The 18,852-nt window shown below is 44.4% G+C and overlaps 1 protein-coding gene across 2 annotated transcripts in view; it reads right to left on the bottom strand.

Annotated features, from left to right (window-relative positions):
• adamts18 (ADAM metallopeptidase with thrombospondin type 1 motif, 18) overlaps nucleotides 1–18,852 on the bottom strand; it is a 290,884-nt gene that overhangs the window by 170,734 nt on the left and 101,298 nt on the right. For both annotated transcript variants that reach the window (XM_048547165.2, XM_048547166.2), the window contains exons 5-8: nucleotides 12,970–13,169; nucleotides 8,067–8,150; nucleotides 6,877–7,036; nucleotides 1,924–2,029 (exon numbers count right to left, since the gene is read on the bottom strand). In XM_048547165.2, the coding sequence (XP_048403122.1) occupies nucleotides 1,924–2,029; nucleotides 6,877–7,036; nucleotides 8,067–8,150; nucleotides 12,970–13,169 (550 nt within the window). The remainder of the gene's footprint in view (nucleotides 1–1,923; nucleotides 2,030–6,876; nucleotides 7,037–8,066; nucleotides 8,151–12,969; nucleotides 13,170–18,852) is intronic.

Genomic DNA, 18,852 nt, shown 5'->3' with positions numbered 1-18,852 from the left:
AGGGGGCATCCTCGCCAATCCAGTCACATGATGAGTTGATCCACACACCCACACATTTCACTCACAGTGATCAGGAGGGGCCATTATTTACCTTTGTCCTCACTGGGGTTAAGGAACAATGATGTCAATAGGAGCTGATTGTCTCAGTTTCAAATGGAAATAAACCCAACAAGACAAAACAAAAATAAAAATCCTAAGACACATTTACCGGAGCAAATTCAAGGCAGGAATTACCTTTGGTTGCATGGTTATCAATCACTGAATTTCACCAAACTATCCGGGCCCACTCAGTGTTTTAAAGGTCCTCCAAGGCATTCGTTATTTTATCTTCAACAGTTCAAACATCTCCATTAGCTTCCCAACTTGCTTCCAGGAGCTCATCGTCAATAATAACAGACTCAAACCCTCAACTATATTGGTTGGACACGGTTGTAATATCACTGTAGTGGTGATCCAGGCTAATGCCATAAGGGGAGCCAAGGCGGGGGTGGGGTGGGGTGGGGCAGTGGTGCTGGCTTTCAATTCCACCAAAGCAGATGGTGAAATTTGAAGTTAACAAAAATTTGGTATAAAAAGTCAGCCTAATCGTGGCCATGTACCTTTACTATCAAAACTCACACGGTTCATGAAAGTCCTTCAGGGAAAAGGATCAGATGTCCTTGTCTGGTCAGACCTACATGTGACTCTCAGACTCCTATGTGGTTGAGTCTGAACTGTTCTCTGGGCAATAAATGTTGGCCTAGCCGGTGATGCCCATATCCCGTGAATGAATAAGTAAAAGACAGCTCTCTCTGATTCTTAGGTAGGCCTCTGATTCTGATTGTTAGGTAGGTTATTAATAACTTAGATAAGTTTAGGCATAAAACATAATAATTGCTGCTTTAGCTGATTTATGGTCCAGAACAGGTTTCTTGAGAAGTATTTTCTTCCTGCCACCAGCCACCTACTCTCTTTTATGTAAACCTCTTGCTTTCCTGTTAACTCTCTCTGTCCCGTCAATGGTTAATCAGTTTTCAGTCTTCCCTCACTTGAAAATTCTCTCCCTAAAATTATTCACCTCAGCTGTGGTTCAGTGAGCAGCATTCTTGCCCCCCCCTCAAATGCAGAAGGTTCCCTTTTTATTTATTATTTGATGCAATGTGGGTATTGCTCATCAACGTTTGTTGTCCAAATTGCATTTAGAATTGAAACCATAGCTGAACTAACACAATCCTGAGAATCCCATCTCTGCAGTTCAATTGAGTGACTTGTTAGGCCATTTCAGAGGGCAGTTTAGGTCTGGAGTCACATGTTGGTCAGACCAGGTTAGGACGAAAGATTTCCTTCCTAGAAACCAGATGGATTTTGACAACAATTGATGGTTGATATTATTCTGAAACAAGCTTTCAATTTTAGATGTAATCAATTGAATGTCAATTTCACTACTTACCATGGTAGGATTTGAACCAAATGCCTCGGGCTCTGGACAGTGGCATTACTGATATGTCAACAAGTCCCACTTCAGAAATGTGAGCAGATCATGTGAGGCCATTATGCCTTCCATGGTGAATAGGCTGTTGATATCAAAAACAAAGTTGCTGGAGAAGCACTGCAGGTCTGTCAGCATCTGTGAAGGAAAAAACAGAGTTAACGTTTCGGGCCCAAGTGGCCCTTCCTCAGAACCAGACCCAAAATGTTAACTCTGTTTTCTCCTTCACAGATGCTGCCAGACCTGCTGAGCTTCTCCAGCAACTTTGTTTTTGTTCCCGATTTACAGCCTCTGCAGTTTTTTTTTCAGTTTTTATTAGGCTGCTGATATCCATTGTTTGGTCTTGCCAATGGAGAACGCCAGTGGGACCTGAACAGCTGGGGCAGCCCTGGCAAAAGCAAATCAAAATGGGAGGCCTGACAAAGTGGATCAAACAGAGCATAAGAATCACTTACTTATGTCCAGATTCATGAGCAATGGTAAAAGCCAGGCCAAGGCCTGTGTCCTCATTGATGGTACAGCTTCGGTACTTGCTGCACATTCCACTAATTGGAGCAAAACCTACAAAACAAACCCAAGTTTCAGAAAATCCCCAGAAAAGAACAGGCACAGGCACAACATCACACACTGACAACTGAGACAGAACTCCAAACAAGTCTCAACTGAGCTTTCACTGCATGGAAGTTGGCCCCATCCCGCAATATTTTACTGTCTCCTCTCCACTCCGTGTCCTTATTTTAAATATACATTAATGCAATGAGAGCAACACTGGATAAAATTTATTGCCCAGAGAGTACTTGAGAGAAAACCACCTCGCAGGGGTCTGCAGTCAAATGTAAGCCAGACCAGATAAAGGCAGCATTTCCTTCCACATCAGTGAACCAGGTAATTTTGTGTAAAATGTTAATAGGCTACTTTTTTTTCATTCTGGTTTTTTATTTAATGCAAATGTGATTGCCTGTCATTGAGGGATTTGAACCCTTGCCCACAGAACAATTTTCTAGTAAGTCAAGAATGGAGTTTTCACTTTCTCCCTGCATCTGCATGCATTTCCTCTAGGTGTTCTGGTTTCCTCTCACAGTCCAAAAAGATGTGCAGGTTAGGGTGGACTGACCATGCTAAATTGTCCATAGTATCCAGGATTAGACATGTTTAATGGATTAGCCACAGAAAAGGCAAGGTTACAGCAATAGGGCATGAGGCGTGTGGATCTGGGTGGGATGTTCTTCAAAGGTTCTGTGTGGACTTGATGGGACAATTAATTAGCCTGCTTACTCACTGTACAGATTCTATACTTCCATGATGAAGACTACCAGCACCCTGATATTGCTGGGTATCACTGCCGCCCCAGTAAAGTGACATGAGCTATTCTCTAAAAGGCTCTCCTCAGCATCATAAACGATGACAGCAATTAATCATTGCCTTTTCTGATCTAAAATATCAGCTGAGGTTCAAAGGTGTGCTTTGGCCACCTGCAAAAATTTTCAATCACATCAGAATATAACAATAGCCAGAAGTGACAGTATACATAGAGTATACAAGGTATAAGATATGGTGAAATGACATCAATGCACTCTCATTCACTCCTGCTTCCTACCTTTCTCTTTCTGCAATACACCTTCCAAATGCCAACTTACCTTATTTGGTTGCACTCTTGTTCGGCACAATGAGGGTCTCGGTTTACCCCCAACATAAACATGAAATAAATGCCTGAAACACATGACTGGCAGAGTGCTACACTGTCAGAAGTACCAATGCTCAAATGACACATTAAGCTAAGGCCTGAGTTAGCAGTTGAGATGTCTGCTAAGGGTCCCATAGCATGGCTGGAAAGAGAAGAGGTTATTTCACCACCTTGGCCAATATTTATCCATCCAAGCAACATCAATAAAAGCAGGGTAATAGTTTAATAACAGAGTTATAATATTAATAGTTCTAATTTAGTTTAACAATAGTAAATAACTTTGTTATCTTAATGCAGCACGTGAAACCTTGCTGTGTGCAAGTTGTCTATTACCTCTGCATGCTTTGGTACCTTGTCCATCACTGCTGTACGGTGGCAGCAGCATAAAAGATGTACTGTAGCAACACCCCAAACCTCCTCAGGTATATATACTTCCCTGATTTCACAATAAATTCAGCACTTCCTACATGGTGAAATTTCTTCGTCCATCAATATGCTGTAAGAAATCAAAATAGGCCTTTTGCAGAATGTTGCACCACAACAGAGCCTATTTCGTCCATCGTGCCTGTGCTGATCTTATAAAACGATATGTCCCACTCACCTCCTTTTTGCCCATAACCCTGCAAGGTTGCTCTTGATAAGTATTTGAACTCTTGATCTTTACTAACTAGAAGGACAAGGGCAGCAGACACATGGGAATACCACCAACTGCAAGGTCCTCTCCAAGCCACTCATCATCCTGACTCTGAAAATACGTCTCCGTTCCTTCACTGTTGTGGGGACGAGATCGAGGACCTCCCGTCCCATCAGCATTGGTGGTGTCAATGCATCCCAAATAACGCAGTGCATCAGGTTTCTCACCACCACCTCCTCCAGGGCCATTAAGGACAGGTGATAAATGCTGGTTTCATCAGTGACATCCACAGCACGTGAACAAATAATAAAAAATAAACAGTATTCAGTAACATTTTTCAAATGCTGTGAAGCACTTCAGAAGATTCCAAGAGCATGAAACAAATAAAGCAAAGATCTGCGGATGTTGGAAATCAGAAACAAAATAGAAATGCTGGAGAAACTCAGAAGGTCAGGCAGAATTTGTGGAGAAAAAGCAGTGTTAACTTTTCAAGTCCAACGGCTCTTGTTCAGACTTTGCTTTCTCTCCACAGATGCTGCCAGACCTGCTGAGAGTTCCCAGAAAATTCTGGTTTTGTTGCTAAGGACATGGCAGTTGGTCTATAAATGTAATCTCTGACTGCTCTCCAGCACATGAGATTTGTCAGTGCTTTCTCAATAAAGGCTCAAAAAAAATGTGAATCTGATTCCAGAGGGAAATTGGATGGGCATTTTTTTGAGAAATAAATTTGCTGGTGGGGGTAGCAATGAGGAGAGTGAATGGGATGGAGTAGAATGCTCTACTGGGAGCTGACATGAATTCAATAGGCTGAATGACCTCTCCCTCTACTGTGGTATTTGTATAAAATAATAAGGAATTATTCTAAGCTAAATAATTTGGGCACAGAGTAAGATGTTACTCTGCCTCTCACACAGTGATAATCAGGCTGGTATCTTCAACCTGTATTTATTTTACGAGCTTACTCTGTTTAAGGCTGACTCAGCTCAATTGGCTGGATGGCTAGCTTGCAATATTAACAGCATGGGGTCAATTCCCACACTTGGTAGAGTTACACTCTTTCTCAATCTTAGCCCAAGATGTGGTGACCCTCAGATTAAACTCATCGTCAGTTGTCGCTTTTGAATGAGTCAGTGGTACTATGGCAACTTGATTTTAATGAGTAACACAAAATGAGAAAGAAAATTGCATCTGATTTACCTAAAGACCCAGGAGCACTGCACAATGATGAGCTGCTTTTGGAATGCTGTCATTGTTAAATATCAGTAGCCGCAAAAAGGATTATGTGCGTAAGGAATCTCGTAATTTGACAACACTGGTTGGGAGAAATGTAAGCCAAGACACCAGGAGATCTCATTATCCCTCTTCAGACTCTGCCTTTGCAACCTGTCAAAAGGTTTATCATCTCACGTGAGGGACGGCACAGCCAAATGTACCCATTCGTCACTGAAGCTTTAGGGAAATTATCAAATGTACAGTAAAGGCGTCTGAGCTACAATGCATTTCTTTCTTCCACATATCATAAAAACTCAGCAAAAGCAGCATCTACTGTCCATTCCTGGCTGCCCTCAGATAGAGCTAACAAACAATCCTCATTTGGGTGCTGAGAAAAATCCAAAAAGGACTGCCGATGTTGTAAATCTGAAACAAAAATTGCTGGGAAAGCTTAGCAGGTCCAGCTGCATCTGCGGACAAAAGTCAGAGTTGACGGTGTGAGCCAAGTGACCCTTCCTCAGAACGGGAAGGGTTACTCAACCTATAATGTTAATCCTGAGTTCTCTCCATAGATGCTGCCAGACCTGCTGAGCTTTTCCAGCAATTTCTGATTTTTTTTTTTATTTGGGTACTACTGTAGTTTATACAGACAACTGGCAAAAGGGCCACCTTTTGGCAGTTTGCAAAGGCAGAGTCTGAAGAGAAATAATGAGATCTCCTGGTATCTTGGCTTACATTCCTCCCAACCAGTGTCACCAAATGACAAGAGGTTCTTTATACACGCAATCCTGTTTGAATTTGTTGATATTTAAAAACGACAGCACTCCAAAAGCAACTCGTCATTATGCGGGGTTGATAATATTCAGTGTGGGACTGAAGGCATATGTCAGACAAACAGCAAAAGGGAACAGCGTTTAAACTGTGAACAGTAGTTAATGTGTGGAGGTGACAGCCTAGTGATATGCATCAGTAAGCTATACACCAGGTTAATATTCTGGGGATTTGGGTTCAAATACCACCACAGGAAACGGTGAAATTTAAATTCAATAAAAATCTGGAATGCAAAGCTTACTTGATCTCAAACATGTTTCAAGTATTATTTAAAAGCCATCTGGTCCACTAAAATCCTTTAGGGAAGAAAACCTGCCACCCTTATTTGATCTAAGGTAATTTCTGATCCAATTAGGGATGGGCTTGGACAATGATGTCCATATTCCAAGAATAACTTTTACAAACATCAATAGTTTCATAGCCAGCTTTCTTCATCAAAGATCTTTTTTTCAAAGTACACACAAATTCACAAACTGAACTCAGTTTTCTCAATTAGTTGTCATCAACTTATCTGCCATATAGTTGATAATTCTATTGCAACTTAAGTTTGGGAGTGATGAAGTCAACTGCAAGACCCCATACAGTTAGTATGGTGGAGATCAATGAGTGTAGACTGTGTAATCAAACCTCACCAATTTGGCAAAGGATCAAAAGTCAAATAGCAAAATCCAACCTGTATAAGAAGCTAGTTTCAATGACGGATCACCAGGAAACAGCTAGAGGTTGTAAAAACCCATCTGCTTCACTGATGTGAAGGGGCATTTGCTGTTCTTATCTGGCCTGGCTTATGTGTGAGTCCAGATGCTCAGCAATATAATTGGCTCTTGAGAGCCCACTGAAATAGCCTAGCAAGCCACTCAATTTTATTCAAGAACATAGTTCATTAACATTTTTCCAGGAGCCATGAAGGATACACAATAAATTCAGTCAGTGATATCTACACCTCATTAATTAAAGAGAGGACCTTCTGAGAGTTTCAGGCCAACTCTTTCTGGACAGTTACTTTCTCAAACAGTGAGAAATTCATATGCAGGGTGTTCTGCTTACCCAATGTATCACAGGGTTCATTCTTCCAGGAGCAAATGTCCAGTCCAGTCAGTAATACCGCATGATCGTGCCGCTTTCCATTCTTTTCCATCAGGCCAGACTGCCATTGACAGAAGCTATTCAATGATTGGTCTGCATGGTGATTGATCACTAACCCAGGCTGGAAGAGGAAACCAACAAAACCCAATTTTTTTTGTTTCATGATTAGTTCTATGACTGTGGCAAATATTAATTCTTGTTATAATTTCTGTCTACAGAGTGAACTGGATCTGCAATTAGCTCAACAGAACTCCACAATGCACCTATTACAACAACGTCAGCCAAGAGACTTTTTCCTTTCCCACAGTCCCCTGCAAATACCATCCAAATGGCTCATCTTCATACAGGAATCCACAAAGTGAGTGCTAGGAATATAACTAAGAGGATATTGTAGTAGAGCTAATCTATCTTTCACGCTATACATGCACACAGAAGATACGCACGCGCAGGCACACACGCACACACGCACACGCACGTGCAACACGTGAACTTGAGGATGTGGAAGACGATTAAGGACTTAATGGGGTCCATTAAGCTTGCCCAATATTCCACATTTTTATCTCTAATGTTCCTCATTCTTAGTCATATGTCCAGGCACTTCCCCTCGTGTGTTTTGTGGAACGAAGTTCCTCCCGGGACATTCTGATCCAGTGCCAGGAGTAGGCCAGATCTCAGAGCTCTTGATTGCAAGTCAGAAGACCATGAAGTCAAGCCTTTGCCTGGAGCAGGTAACCTGTACGGGCAAATAGATGCTATCTATTGGGCCAGATGGGAAACTGAGCCTCCATTTGCATCCTCAGGCGGATGTGAAAGATCCCCTGAGACTGTTTGAAAATGAACAGCTAGGAAGTACTTCTGGTGTCACGACGAAACTTACAGGCAGCATTAATGAACCAGGAATTGAACTTCAAAAATAGTTCAAAACTGTTTAAGCACTTCGGGAAGTCGGAGGATTGTCAATGGATTGTCACAAGGGACAGTTCTTTCTTTGTCATAGGATTGTCTGGTTTGTTTTAAAAAATTCGTGGTTGAAATTCTACACGTTATCTGTCTACTCGGCAGGTTACTACCTCAGACATATGGTTAGGATTTAGTTTAGCTGCATTCCTTTGATGTATTTATGACAAAATAGGAACAGGAAGATAACCTACTGGATCCTGCTCCAGAAGTAACAGGCTCACCACCACAATCTTTATGTCACTTCCGATGGTGCCATCTTTGAAAATACTGGATACCTGTCGGGATGAACATGTCAACACATTACTGTCAAGGAACAAGCCAGATTTATTACATGGTAATAACACACTGCCATTTGACCTGGGAATGGGGGAGAACTTTCCAACAGCTGGATTTGTGTCTACCACAGAGGAACTTGGCTATGGTTATAGGAGACGAATTATCTCAGAGGTGGATCATCCCAGGAATTCCATAAGACGGTGTCACGGCCCAACTCTCATCAGTCTGTGCCTGCATGCACCCAGGCCTGGGATTTTGCAATAAATATTAGTTTGCCAGTCAAATGCCAAATAATTTCCGTTTACAAATAAGCCAGAATTTTTAAAATAAGCAACAGAAATGTTTTGAATGCAACAGCAGGTCAGAACTTAGCAATCTGTGGTGACGAACTCACCTCCTGATTCTCCAAAGTTTGTCCACTATCTTGGAGGGTACAAAACAGCCCACTTATCATTGGCACCAGATCCACCATCTTAAGTCCTCACCTGCTGAACCACAGGCACAGTGGCACAAATATGCACCATTCACAGGGGCCAGTGCAACAACTCGCTGTGGCTTCTTCAGCAGCACATTCCAAATCCTCAGGCTCGACTGCCGAGGAGAACTAGCACAGGGAGCATCCTCACGATGTCACATACCATTTTACAAGGACAAATGTTAATGATCATATTTGGTCATTGATAGAAACTTCTGGAACTTCCTTCCTATCTGATAGATTAACGCGGTTCAAGATGGCAACTCAACTCCACCTTCTCAAGGACCATGAGGAATGAGCACAGCCAGCAACAGTTACATCCCATAGAAAACAGATGCAAGAGGAGGCCATTTAACTCTTCAAGTCTGCATCACCATTCAATATGATCATGGCTGATCATCAATCTCAGTATCCCATTCCCACCTTCTCCCTTGATCGTTTTAGCCACAAGGGCCATGTCCAGCCCTCTCTTGAATATTTATTTTGAACAGGCATCAAATAGGAACAAAAGAGGCTGTTCAGCCTCCTAAATCTATTCCTTGGCTCAACTGGATCATTAACTCCACACAACCTCAAATCCATCTCATTACCTTGGATCCATCTGCCTCTATTTTGAAATCTTCAACCGACTGCTAATCTCAAAAGTGTGTTAAGAAGGACAATTTGAAGGTTTGCATCAGCCTTAATGTGTGAAGACATTCTTTATCACAGAGTCCTTGAAGGGCTCTTTCCCCTTCACCATGGAATCCCTACAGCGTGGAAACAGACCCTTCAGCCCAACAAGTCCACTCCAAACCTCAGAGACCCATTCCTGTAGAAGCCACCTGATCTACACATCCCTGAACACTACGGGCCATATAGCATGGCCAATCTGCTGAGCCTGCACATCTTTGGACTGTGGGAGGAAACCAGAGCACGCGGAAGAAACCCACACAGGCACGTAGAGAATGTGCAAACTCCACATGGACAGTCGCCCGAGGCTGGAATTGAACCCAGGTCCCTGCCACTGTGAGGCAGCAGACCTAATGGCTGTGCCACTGTGCCACTTCTTTCAGAACAGTCACAATTGGAGACTGTTTGTGGATGTACCAGAACTGTCGGACTTAAAGCAGGAAGTAGGCCATTCAGCCCTTCAAACCTGCTCCACTACATGTTCAGACCATGGTGCACTTGGTTTTAGTTTCGGCTCTACCTTCCTACCTGAACACCCCATGACCCTTGGCTCAACTGTCAATCAACAATTTCTTCAAATCAACCTTGAATAATTTTAATGACCCAGCCTCAACTTTTTCTGAGGGAAAAGAATTCTGGACACTGATGATCTTCAGATGATGAAAACATCCCACATCTCAGGATTAAACGAGAGAGTGCTCATCCTTAGATTATACAGTTCCAGTCTTCCCCAGAAAAGGAAAGAAAATAATTTCCCAGGGGTATCACCCCTGGCAACTTTCCCATTACCTTTGCTGCTCTGCCAAAGATATAGCCCGTCAACCGTATACAAGGAGAGACACATCCCTTTCATTCCAGCACCAAGAGCTTGTTGCTGACCACTATCAGAGGAGCTCCGTTTAATTCAATTCAATAGATGTTACAACGACCCCACAACATGGAGATTAGCCAGAGAAGGCACCAGGGTTACAGTAGTTGATGTTCTTTCCCGGGATGCTTCAATGAATAGTGGTCATGAACAAGATCAATGATCTCTTTGACCCAGGATCACTGAACTAAAGTCTTTTGCACCGACCCATTACAGTGCCCTGACCTCAATGTTTACGTAGTCTGGAACAACATAGGTTACCAAATTAAACACTTAAACATCAGTAGCTTTTTGTTTAAATTCACATACGTGATGTGATTCCATTGGCTGGCCAGCATTTATTGTCTATCCCTAATTTATTCTTGAGAAGGCAGTGGTGAGCTGACTTTGAGTCATACAGTCGTAGAGATATACAGCACAGAAACAAACCTTTTGGTCCAACTCGTCCAGACATCCTAAAAAATTCTAATCCCATTTGCCAGCATTTGTCTCATATTCCTCTAAACCCTTCCTACTCATTTACCCATCCAGATGTCTTTTAAATGTTGTAATTGTACCAGCCTCTACCACTTCCACTACACATGCACCACATTTTCCATGAAAAAGTTGCTCCTTATGTCTCTTTTAAATCTTTCCCCTCTCACGTTAAACCTATGCCATCCAGTTTTGGACTCCCCTGCCCCAGGAAGAAGACCTTCTCCATTCACCTTATCCATGCCCCTCACAATTTTATAAACCTCTACAAGGTCACCCTTCAACCTCCAACACTCCAAGGAAAATAGCCCCATCCTGTTCAGCCTCTACCTAGACCCCAAACCTTCCAATCCTGGCAACATCTTTGCAAATCTTTTCTGAATCCTTTCAAGTTTCACTGCATCCTTCCTACAGCAGAGAGACCAGAATTGCATACAGTATTCCAAAGTCACCAAACCAATGTCTTGCACAGCCACAACACGACCTCCCAACTCCTTTACTCAACACACTCACCAATAAAGGCAAGCATACCAAACACCTTCTTCACTATTGAATCTAATGTGACTTCACCATCATAAAACTATGAACCTGCACTCCAAGGCCTCTTTGCTTAGCCACACTCCCCGGGGTCTTGCCACTAAGTATATAAGTCCTGCCCTGATTTGCCTTTCCAAGATGCAGCACCTCACATTTATCTAAATTAAACTCTATCTGCCACTCCTCAGACCACTGGCCCACCTGATCAAGAACCTGTTGTACTCTGAAGTAATCTTCTTCACTGACCAGCACACCTCCAATTTTTGTGTCATCTGCAAACTTACTAACCATACCTCCTACATTCATATCCAAATCATTTATAAAGAAAAGCAGTGGACCCAGCACTGATCCTTGTGGCGCACCATTGTTCACGGGCCTCCTGTTTGAAAGACCACCCTCTGTCTTCTAACTTTGAGCCAGTTCTGTATCCAAATGGCTGGTTCTTCTTGTATTCCATATGATCTAACCTTGCCAACCAGTCTACCATGAGGAACCTTGTCAAACGCTTTGCTGAAGTCCATATCGATCATATCCACCCCCTGTCCTCTTCAATCCTCTTTGTTACTTCTTCAAAAAACTCAATGAAGTTAGTGAGACACAATTTCCCACTCATAAAGCCATGTTTACTATCCCTAATAAGTCCTTGCCTTTCCAAATACATGTAAATCCTGTCCCTCAGGATTCCCTTCAACAACTTGTCCACCACCCATGTCACCTTGAACTGTTGCAGTCCATGTGTTGTAGGTTAACCCACACTACCATGAGGGAGGGAATTCCAAGATTTTGACCTAGTGACACTGAGGGAATGTCAATCTATTTCCATGGCAGGAACGGCAAGTGGCTGGGAGGAGAATTTGCTGGTGGTGGTGTTCCCATGTATCTGCTGCCCCTGTCCTTCTGGGTGGTAGTGGTCATGAGTTGGAAATTACCCTTGAAGAGTTTCTGCAATGCATCCTGGTGATGCTACACACTGCTGTTCCTGAGTGAGATTGGTGGTGGAAGAAAATATTTGTGGATGTGGTGCCAATTAAAGGGGTTGCTTTGTCCTGGAGCATGTCAAGTTTCTAGAGTGTTGCTGGGACTGCATCTATGCAAGCAAGTGACTGTTTCAATGCATTATTATCTTGTAAGCAGTGCCAAGGTATATCTGGCTCAACGCTAACCACAACAAGGTTACTTGTGACCTACCTGATCCTCCTCATATGGGACATCAGATCAGTGTAGTCTTATTAATTGCTTAGCATATGGTGATGTATTACTCAGAATCAGGAATGATTACCTTAACTTTCTTCCTGTTCTCTGTAAATAGCAGGTACAGCAAAAGGATTCATAAGTCCTAGAAGCACAATTAAGCTAATCAGCCCATTAAGTCTGCCCTGCCATTCGATCAGAGATGACTGACCTGATAATGCTCAACTCCACTTTCCTGCCTTTTCCCTGTTCCCCTCAGTTCTCTGACAGAGTCCATTCCAAAAGTCAAACGATTCAACAGACTGGCTGAGTCACCAGTTTTTTCTGACAATATCTTTCAGTGACCAAATATCTGATCTTGAGTTGGGAACTGGTCACAATGGCGCTTCGGAAACCAGGAGCTCGCAATGTGAGGAATATTAATGTTCAGACACAAAAACATGCTGCAGAACTTCCTCAAAAAAAATCAACGGAATTCCTGGCACGGGTAACAGAGAAGTAACTACCTGTAGATGATTCAATCTTGATACTGAGAGGCAAAAAGCACAAATAAAATGCTCACCCCTATCCCTGCTGCAAGTATACTCTCTCACTGGCTTACCATGTTCATAACAGTGAGGATATAGGTTGTGATATTGTCTCTGCCATGCTTCTCTAGCATCTTCCTGTCTGCCACCACCAGCGTTTCAACAGTGAGCCCCCCGGATTTCTGGGAATCGAGGGCTGTGCGTTTCAGTCTGCCTCTGGAGCTGTATTCATCAGACAAGAGATGGATATCTTCGACTGGAGGTTGAGGCATATCTGAGGTGGGGATGTGGGGAGACAGGGAAGCAGAGAAAACACACAGTTCTTAAGAGGAGGCGAAAGTAGATTCTACTGCTTCTCCCCTCTCTCATGCATTTGTGAAAAGCAGAAAGTTCTTATGTTACAAACAAAGACAACAAAACAAAACTTTGAGGCAGTCTTCAAATTTTCAAACTGTGGTTAGGAAAATGAAAGTTTTTTTTAAAATTTCCAACCTGAATTTTGAAACCAAATTGTCAACCACAACAATTTGAAGTCATAAGGCACCTTTAATGTCACAAAGTGAGCCAAAACAATCAACTAGATTATTACAGAAAACATCATTGACATTGAGTGACAGAAAACAGCTGGAGGAAAGATGGCCAAAACCTTGGTCAATTGGGTCACTGTTAGAGAATGCTTTAAAGGAGGGGAAAGAGGGGTCAGGAGGCGAAAACAGTTTAAGAAGGTCATTTCAGTATTAAGGGTGAAGTCAGCTAAAAATCAATGGTGGGCAATGTTTTATCTTCTCTCGTGGGTTTCATTGGCTGGGCCAGCACTAATTGCCCATCCCTCGTTGCCCTTAAGAAGATCATAGTGAACTGTCTTCATGAACTGCTGCAGTCGATGTGCTTTAGGTCAACCCATGATGCCATGGGGTGGGGGTGGGGGGATGTGGGTTGGTTTCCAGGATTTTGACCCAGCGACAGTGAAAGAACAGCGATATATTTCCAAATCTGGACAGTGAGTGGCATGGATGCGAATTTGCAGGTGGAAGTGTTCCCATGTATCTGCTCCCCTTAACCTTTTCAGTGAAGGTGGTCATGGGTTTGGAAGATGCTGTTTGAGGGTCACTGGTGAATTGCTGCAGTACATCTTGCAGATAGTGCACACTGACCATCAGCGGTGCAGGGAGGGGATGTTTGTGGATGTGGTGCCAATCAAGCAGGCAGCTTTGTCCTGGATGGTGTCAAGCTTCTTGAGTGTTGTTGGGGCTGTACTCATCCAGGCAAGTGGGGAGTATTCCATCACACTCCTGACTTGTGCCTTGTAGATGGTGGGCAGGCTTTGGGGAGTCAGGAGGTGAGTTGCTCGCCACAGTATTCCCAGCCTCTGACCTGTTTGCATAGTTCTTAAAATTGACAGCATTGAACTAACCAAATTTGAAGACTTGGGGTCGCAGAACTAGAAGATACTTTAGAAATAGTCAGAGGGAAGAAATCATTGAGAAATTTGAAAAAGAGGAGGAGAATTTTTAAATTGTGGCACTGACTGACAGGAAAACCAGTTTCACAAGCTCAGGGATAATGAAATGTGAGGCTGGATGAACACAGCACGCCCAGCAACATCTCAGGAGCACAAAAGCTGACGTTTCAGGCCTGGACTCTTCATCAGAGAGGGGGATGGGGTGAGGGTTCTGGAATAAATAGGGAGAGAGGGGGAGGCGGACCGAAGATAGAGAGAAAAGAAGATAGGTGGAGAGGAGAGTATAGGTGGGGAGGTAGGGAGGGGATAGGTCAGTCCAGGGAAGATTGACAGGTCAAGGAGGTGGGATGAGGTTAGTAGGTAGGAGATGGGGGTGCGGCTTGGGGTGGGAGGAAGGGATAGGTGAAAGGAAGAAGAGGTTAGGGAGGCAGAGACAGGTTAGATTGGTTTTGGGATGCAGTGGGTGGAGGGGAAGAGCTGGGCTGGTTGTGTGGTGCAGTGGGGGGAGGGGATGAACTGGGCTGGTTTTGGGATGCGATGGGGGAAGGGGAGATTTTGAAGCTGGTGAAGTCCACATTGATACCATTGGGCTGCAGGGTTCCCAAGCGGAATATGAGTTGCTGTTCCTGCAACCTTCGAGTGGCGTCATTGTGGCACTGCAGGAGGCCCATGATGGACATGTCATCTAGAGAATGGGAGGGGGAGCGGAAATGGTTTGCGACTGGGAGGTGCAGTTGTTTATTGTGAACCGAGTGGAGGTGTTCTGCAAAGCGGTCCCCAAGACTCCGCTTGGTTTCCCCAATGTAGAGGAGGCCACACCAGGTACAGTGGATGCAGTATACCACATTGGCAGATGTGCAGGTGAACCTCTGCTTAATGTGGAAAGTCATCTTGGAGCCTGGGATAGGGGTGAGGGAGGAGGTGTGGGGACAAGTGTAGCATTTCCTGCAGTTGCAGGGGAAGGTGCCGGGTGTGGTGGAGTTGGAGGGCAGTGTGGAGCAAACAAGGGAGTCACGGAGAGAGTGGTCTCTCCGGAAAGCAGACAGGGGTGGGGATGGAAAAATGTCTTGGGTGGTGGGGTCGGATTGTAGATGGCAGAAGTGTCGGAGGATGATGCGTTGTATCCGGAGGTTGGTAGGGTGGTGTGTGAGAACGAGGGGGATCCTCTTTGGGCGGTTGTGGCGGGGGTGGGGTGTGAGGGAAGTGTTGCAGGAAATGCAGGAGACGCGGTCAAGGGCGTTCTCGACCCCTGTGGGGGGAAAAGTTGCGGTCCTTGAAGAACTTGGACATCTGGGAAGTGCGGGAGTGGAATGCCTCATCGTGGGAGCAGATGCGGCGGAGGCGGAGGAATTGGGAATAGGGGATGGAATTTTTGCAGGAGGGTGGGTGGGAGGAGGTGTATTCTAGATAGCTGTGGGAGTCGGTGGGCTTGAAATAGACATCAGTTACAAGCTGGTTGCCTGAGATGGAGACTGAGAGGTCCAGGAAGGTGAGGGATGTGCTGGAGATGGCCCAGGTGAACTGAAGGTTGGGGTGGAAGGTGTTGGTGAAGTGGATGAACTGTTCGAGCTCCTCTGGGGAGCAAGAGGCGGTGCCAATACAGTCATCAATGTAACGGAGGAAGAGGTGGGGTTTGGGGCTTGTGTAGGTGCGGAAGAGGGACTGTTCCACGTAACCTACAAAGAGGCAGGCATAGCTGGGGCCCATGCGGGTGCCCATGGCCACCCCCTTAGTCTGTAGGAAGTGGGAGGAATCGAAAGAGAAGTTGTTGAGGGTGAGGACGAGTTCGACTAGGCGGAACCTCACAAGCTCAGGGATATGGATTAACGAACAATGGATGATTTTTTTTAGTTCAACTGATGTGGATGTCTCCGCGTAGTGAGGACAGAATTTATTGCTCTCATCCCTAATTGCCCTGTAGCTACAGGGTGAAAATATAGGCAGCAGGAATTCCATTCGAGGAGAGGTTTAACTGCCTCCCTCCACTTGTTCAGACATTTAGTGTTACCCAGTCTTCATACCTATCAAGGAGCCAGCTTTTACTCTTTATTCATTCATGGAATGAGGGCGTCACTGTCTCGGCCATCATTTTTTGCCCAATGCTATTTGCCCAAGAGAGCAGTTAAAAGTCAATCACATTGCTGTGGAGATAGTAGAAACTGCCGATGCTGGAGAATCTGAGATAACAAGGTGTAGAGCTGGATGAACACAGCAGGCCAAGTAGCACCATAGGAGCAGGAAAACTGATGTTCTGGGCCTAGACCCTTCTTCAAACTGATGCTGCTTGGCCTGCTGTGTTCATCCAGCTCTACACCTTGTTATCTCCCATTGCTGTGGGTCTGGAGTCACATGTAGGCCAGACCAGGTAAGGATGGCTGTTTCCTTCCCTATAAGACATTAGTGAACCAGATGGGTTTTTCATGACAATTGACATGGGATTCACAGTTGTTATTAGATTCCTAAATCCAGGTATTTATTGAATTCATATTCCCTCATCTGCCATGATGGGATTCAAACCCAGGTCCCCAGAATGTAATCTGGGTCGGTGGATTAACAGTCCAGCAAGAATACCACTCGGCCATTGCCTCTCCTACATAAGGGAATGGCTTGATCTGATATATAAAGGCTAAATATTGCGGATGCTAAATCTGAAATGAAAACAGAGAATGCTGGAGAAACTCAGCAGATCTGGCAGCATCTGTTGGGAGTGGAAGAGAGAGAGACAGAAAGTCTTTCAAGTCCAGTAAGACCCAGAATTCTCACACTATGGAAGCAGGCTATTCAGTCTATCAAGTCCACTTTGCTTGTCTGAAGAGCATCCCATCCAGACCCACTCCCCTATCCTATCCCTGCATTTTCCATGGCTAATCCACCTTGTCTGCACATCATTGGATACTAGACGATAATTTAGCATGGTCGATCCACCTAACCTGCACATCTTTGGACTGTACGAGGAAACCAGAGCACCCAAAGGGGATTTGCATGGATAGGAAGAAAACATGCAAGCCCCACACAGACCATCACAGGAGGCTGGAATCAAAGTTAGGTCCCTGGTGCTATGAGGCAGTAACGCTAACCACAGAGCCACCGTACTGCCCATGACTCTCTTTCATAACTGTTCAAGCTAACCAAGCGAGGTTCAGAGTCATGCTGATGGATGCTACTTCCAAGAGCGTTGTACCTGGTCTCTCTTGAGTCAGACAGTTGCACCTCAGGCAGTGACAGAATGTACAGCTGAACCCAGAGTCACAGTGAACAGGCAAAAGAAATAGCCAGGTCAATCTAGACTCAAATCCAGATATATTAACTCCTGCCTATCGCCCTTAACCCCACCCCAACCATGGTACAGGTTGCATGGGCTTTACAGGACTCAGATGAAGTTGCAAACAATAATCGTGTTTACCAAACACAACTGGTGCAGAAAAACACACCCCAAAGTGTTTACTGTAGTTGTAAGTTAAAGTTCTGAGGGTTTTAGAACCACAGTATCCCTACAGTGTGAAAAGATGCCATTTGGCCCATTGAGTCGGCACTGACCGTCTGAAGAGCAACCTACCCGGATCTAGTCATCTACCTATCCCCATAGACCTGCATTTCCTCATGGCTAATCCATCTAACCTGCACATTCTTGAACACTACAGATAATTTAGCATGGCCAATCCAACTAACCTGAACATCTTTGACAGTGGGATGAAACCGGAGTACCCAGAGGAAACCCACACTGACAGGGGGACAACACGCAAACTTCACAGTCACCTGGTCTGGAATTGAACCTGGGTTCTTGGTGCTATGAGGCAGCAATGCTAACCACTGAGCTGCCCCCTTTTGGGACAGGTGACCTGAGAAGCAAGTTTCCAGGAATCACAAAGAAAGCAGAGGGAGATCAGAAGGTTGAGTGGTGAATTTTGATAGGTGAGATGAGGACGTGAAGGCACTTGGAGGGTTAAGGAAAAGGCATGCAATGTTATATTCAATGAAAAGGGGCTGAGGGATGGCTGGCGTGGCATTTTAGAGAGGGTTAGTTAGAAACTGGGAGACAAAAGTCAGCTGCCAACCTCTTCCGAAAAAAATGAATGAAGTCGAAACGATTTACCATCGTCTAAAAGACCCTCCTTCACCAAGTGCTAAATGCACAGCAGATAAGGGAAGAAACGGGAGATTTCTTTTTAAAAAGATGAGGAGATTAAGGTATTTGCTGACTGCACTCAGCACCTCTGATGTTTAGACAGCGCTAAATATATCTCGTTGAGTGAAAGGTTTCCCTGAGTTGATTCTATTAACTTCAATAAAGGCCTCAGATAGAAAAGCTTGAGGAAGTACTGACAGGAATAAATTTCTTGGTGAATGAAGGGAATATCCAGCTGCTGGAAATAACGAGAGGAGGTCAAGCAACAAATTTACCAGCAAGGTGAATGGTGTGTTTTAAGTGCTTAGGAACATCAGAGACCAATTTCCTACTCAATTCCACAGCTCCTCCCCAACATTCCACCTCCAC

The sequence above is a fragment of the Stegostoma tigrinum genome, chromosome 16, assembly GCF_030684315.1.
Source record: "Stegostoma tigrinum isolate sSteTig4 chromosome 16, sSteTig4.hap1, whole genome shotgun sequence".
NCBI lineage: Eukaryota > Metazoa > Chordata > Chondrichthyes > Orectolobiformes > Stegostomatidae > Stegostoma > Stegostoma tigrinum.
Note: the sequence above shows the minus strand (reverse complement) of the source record. Positions and strands in the feature narration are given on the sequence as shown.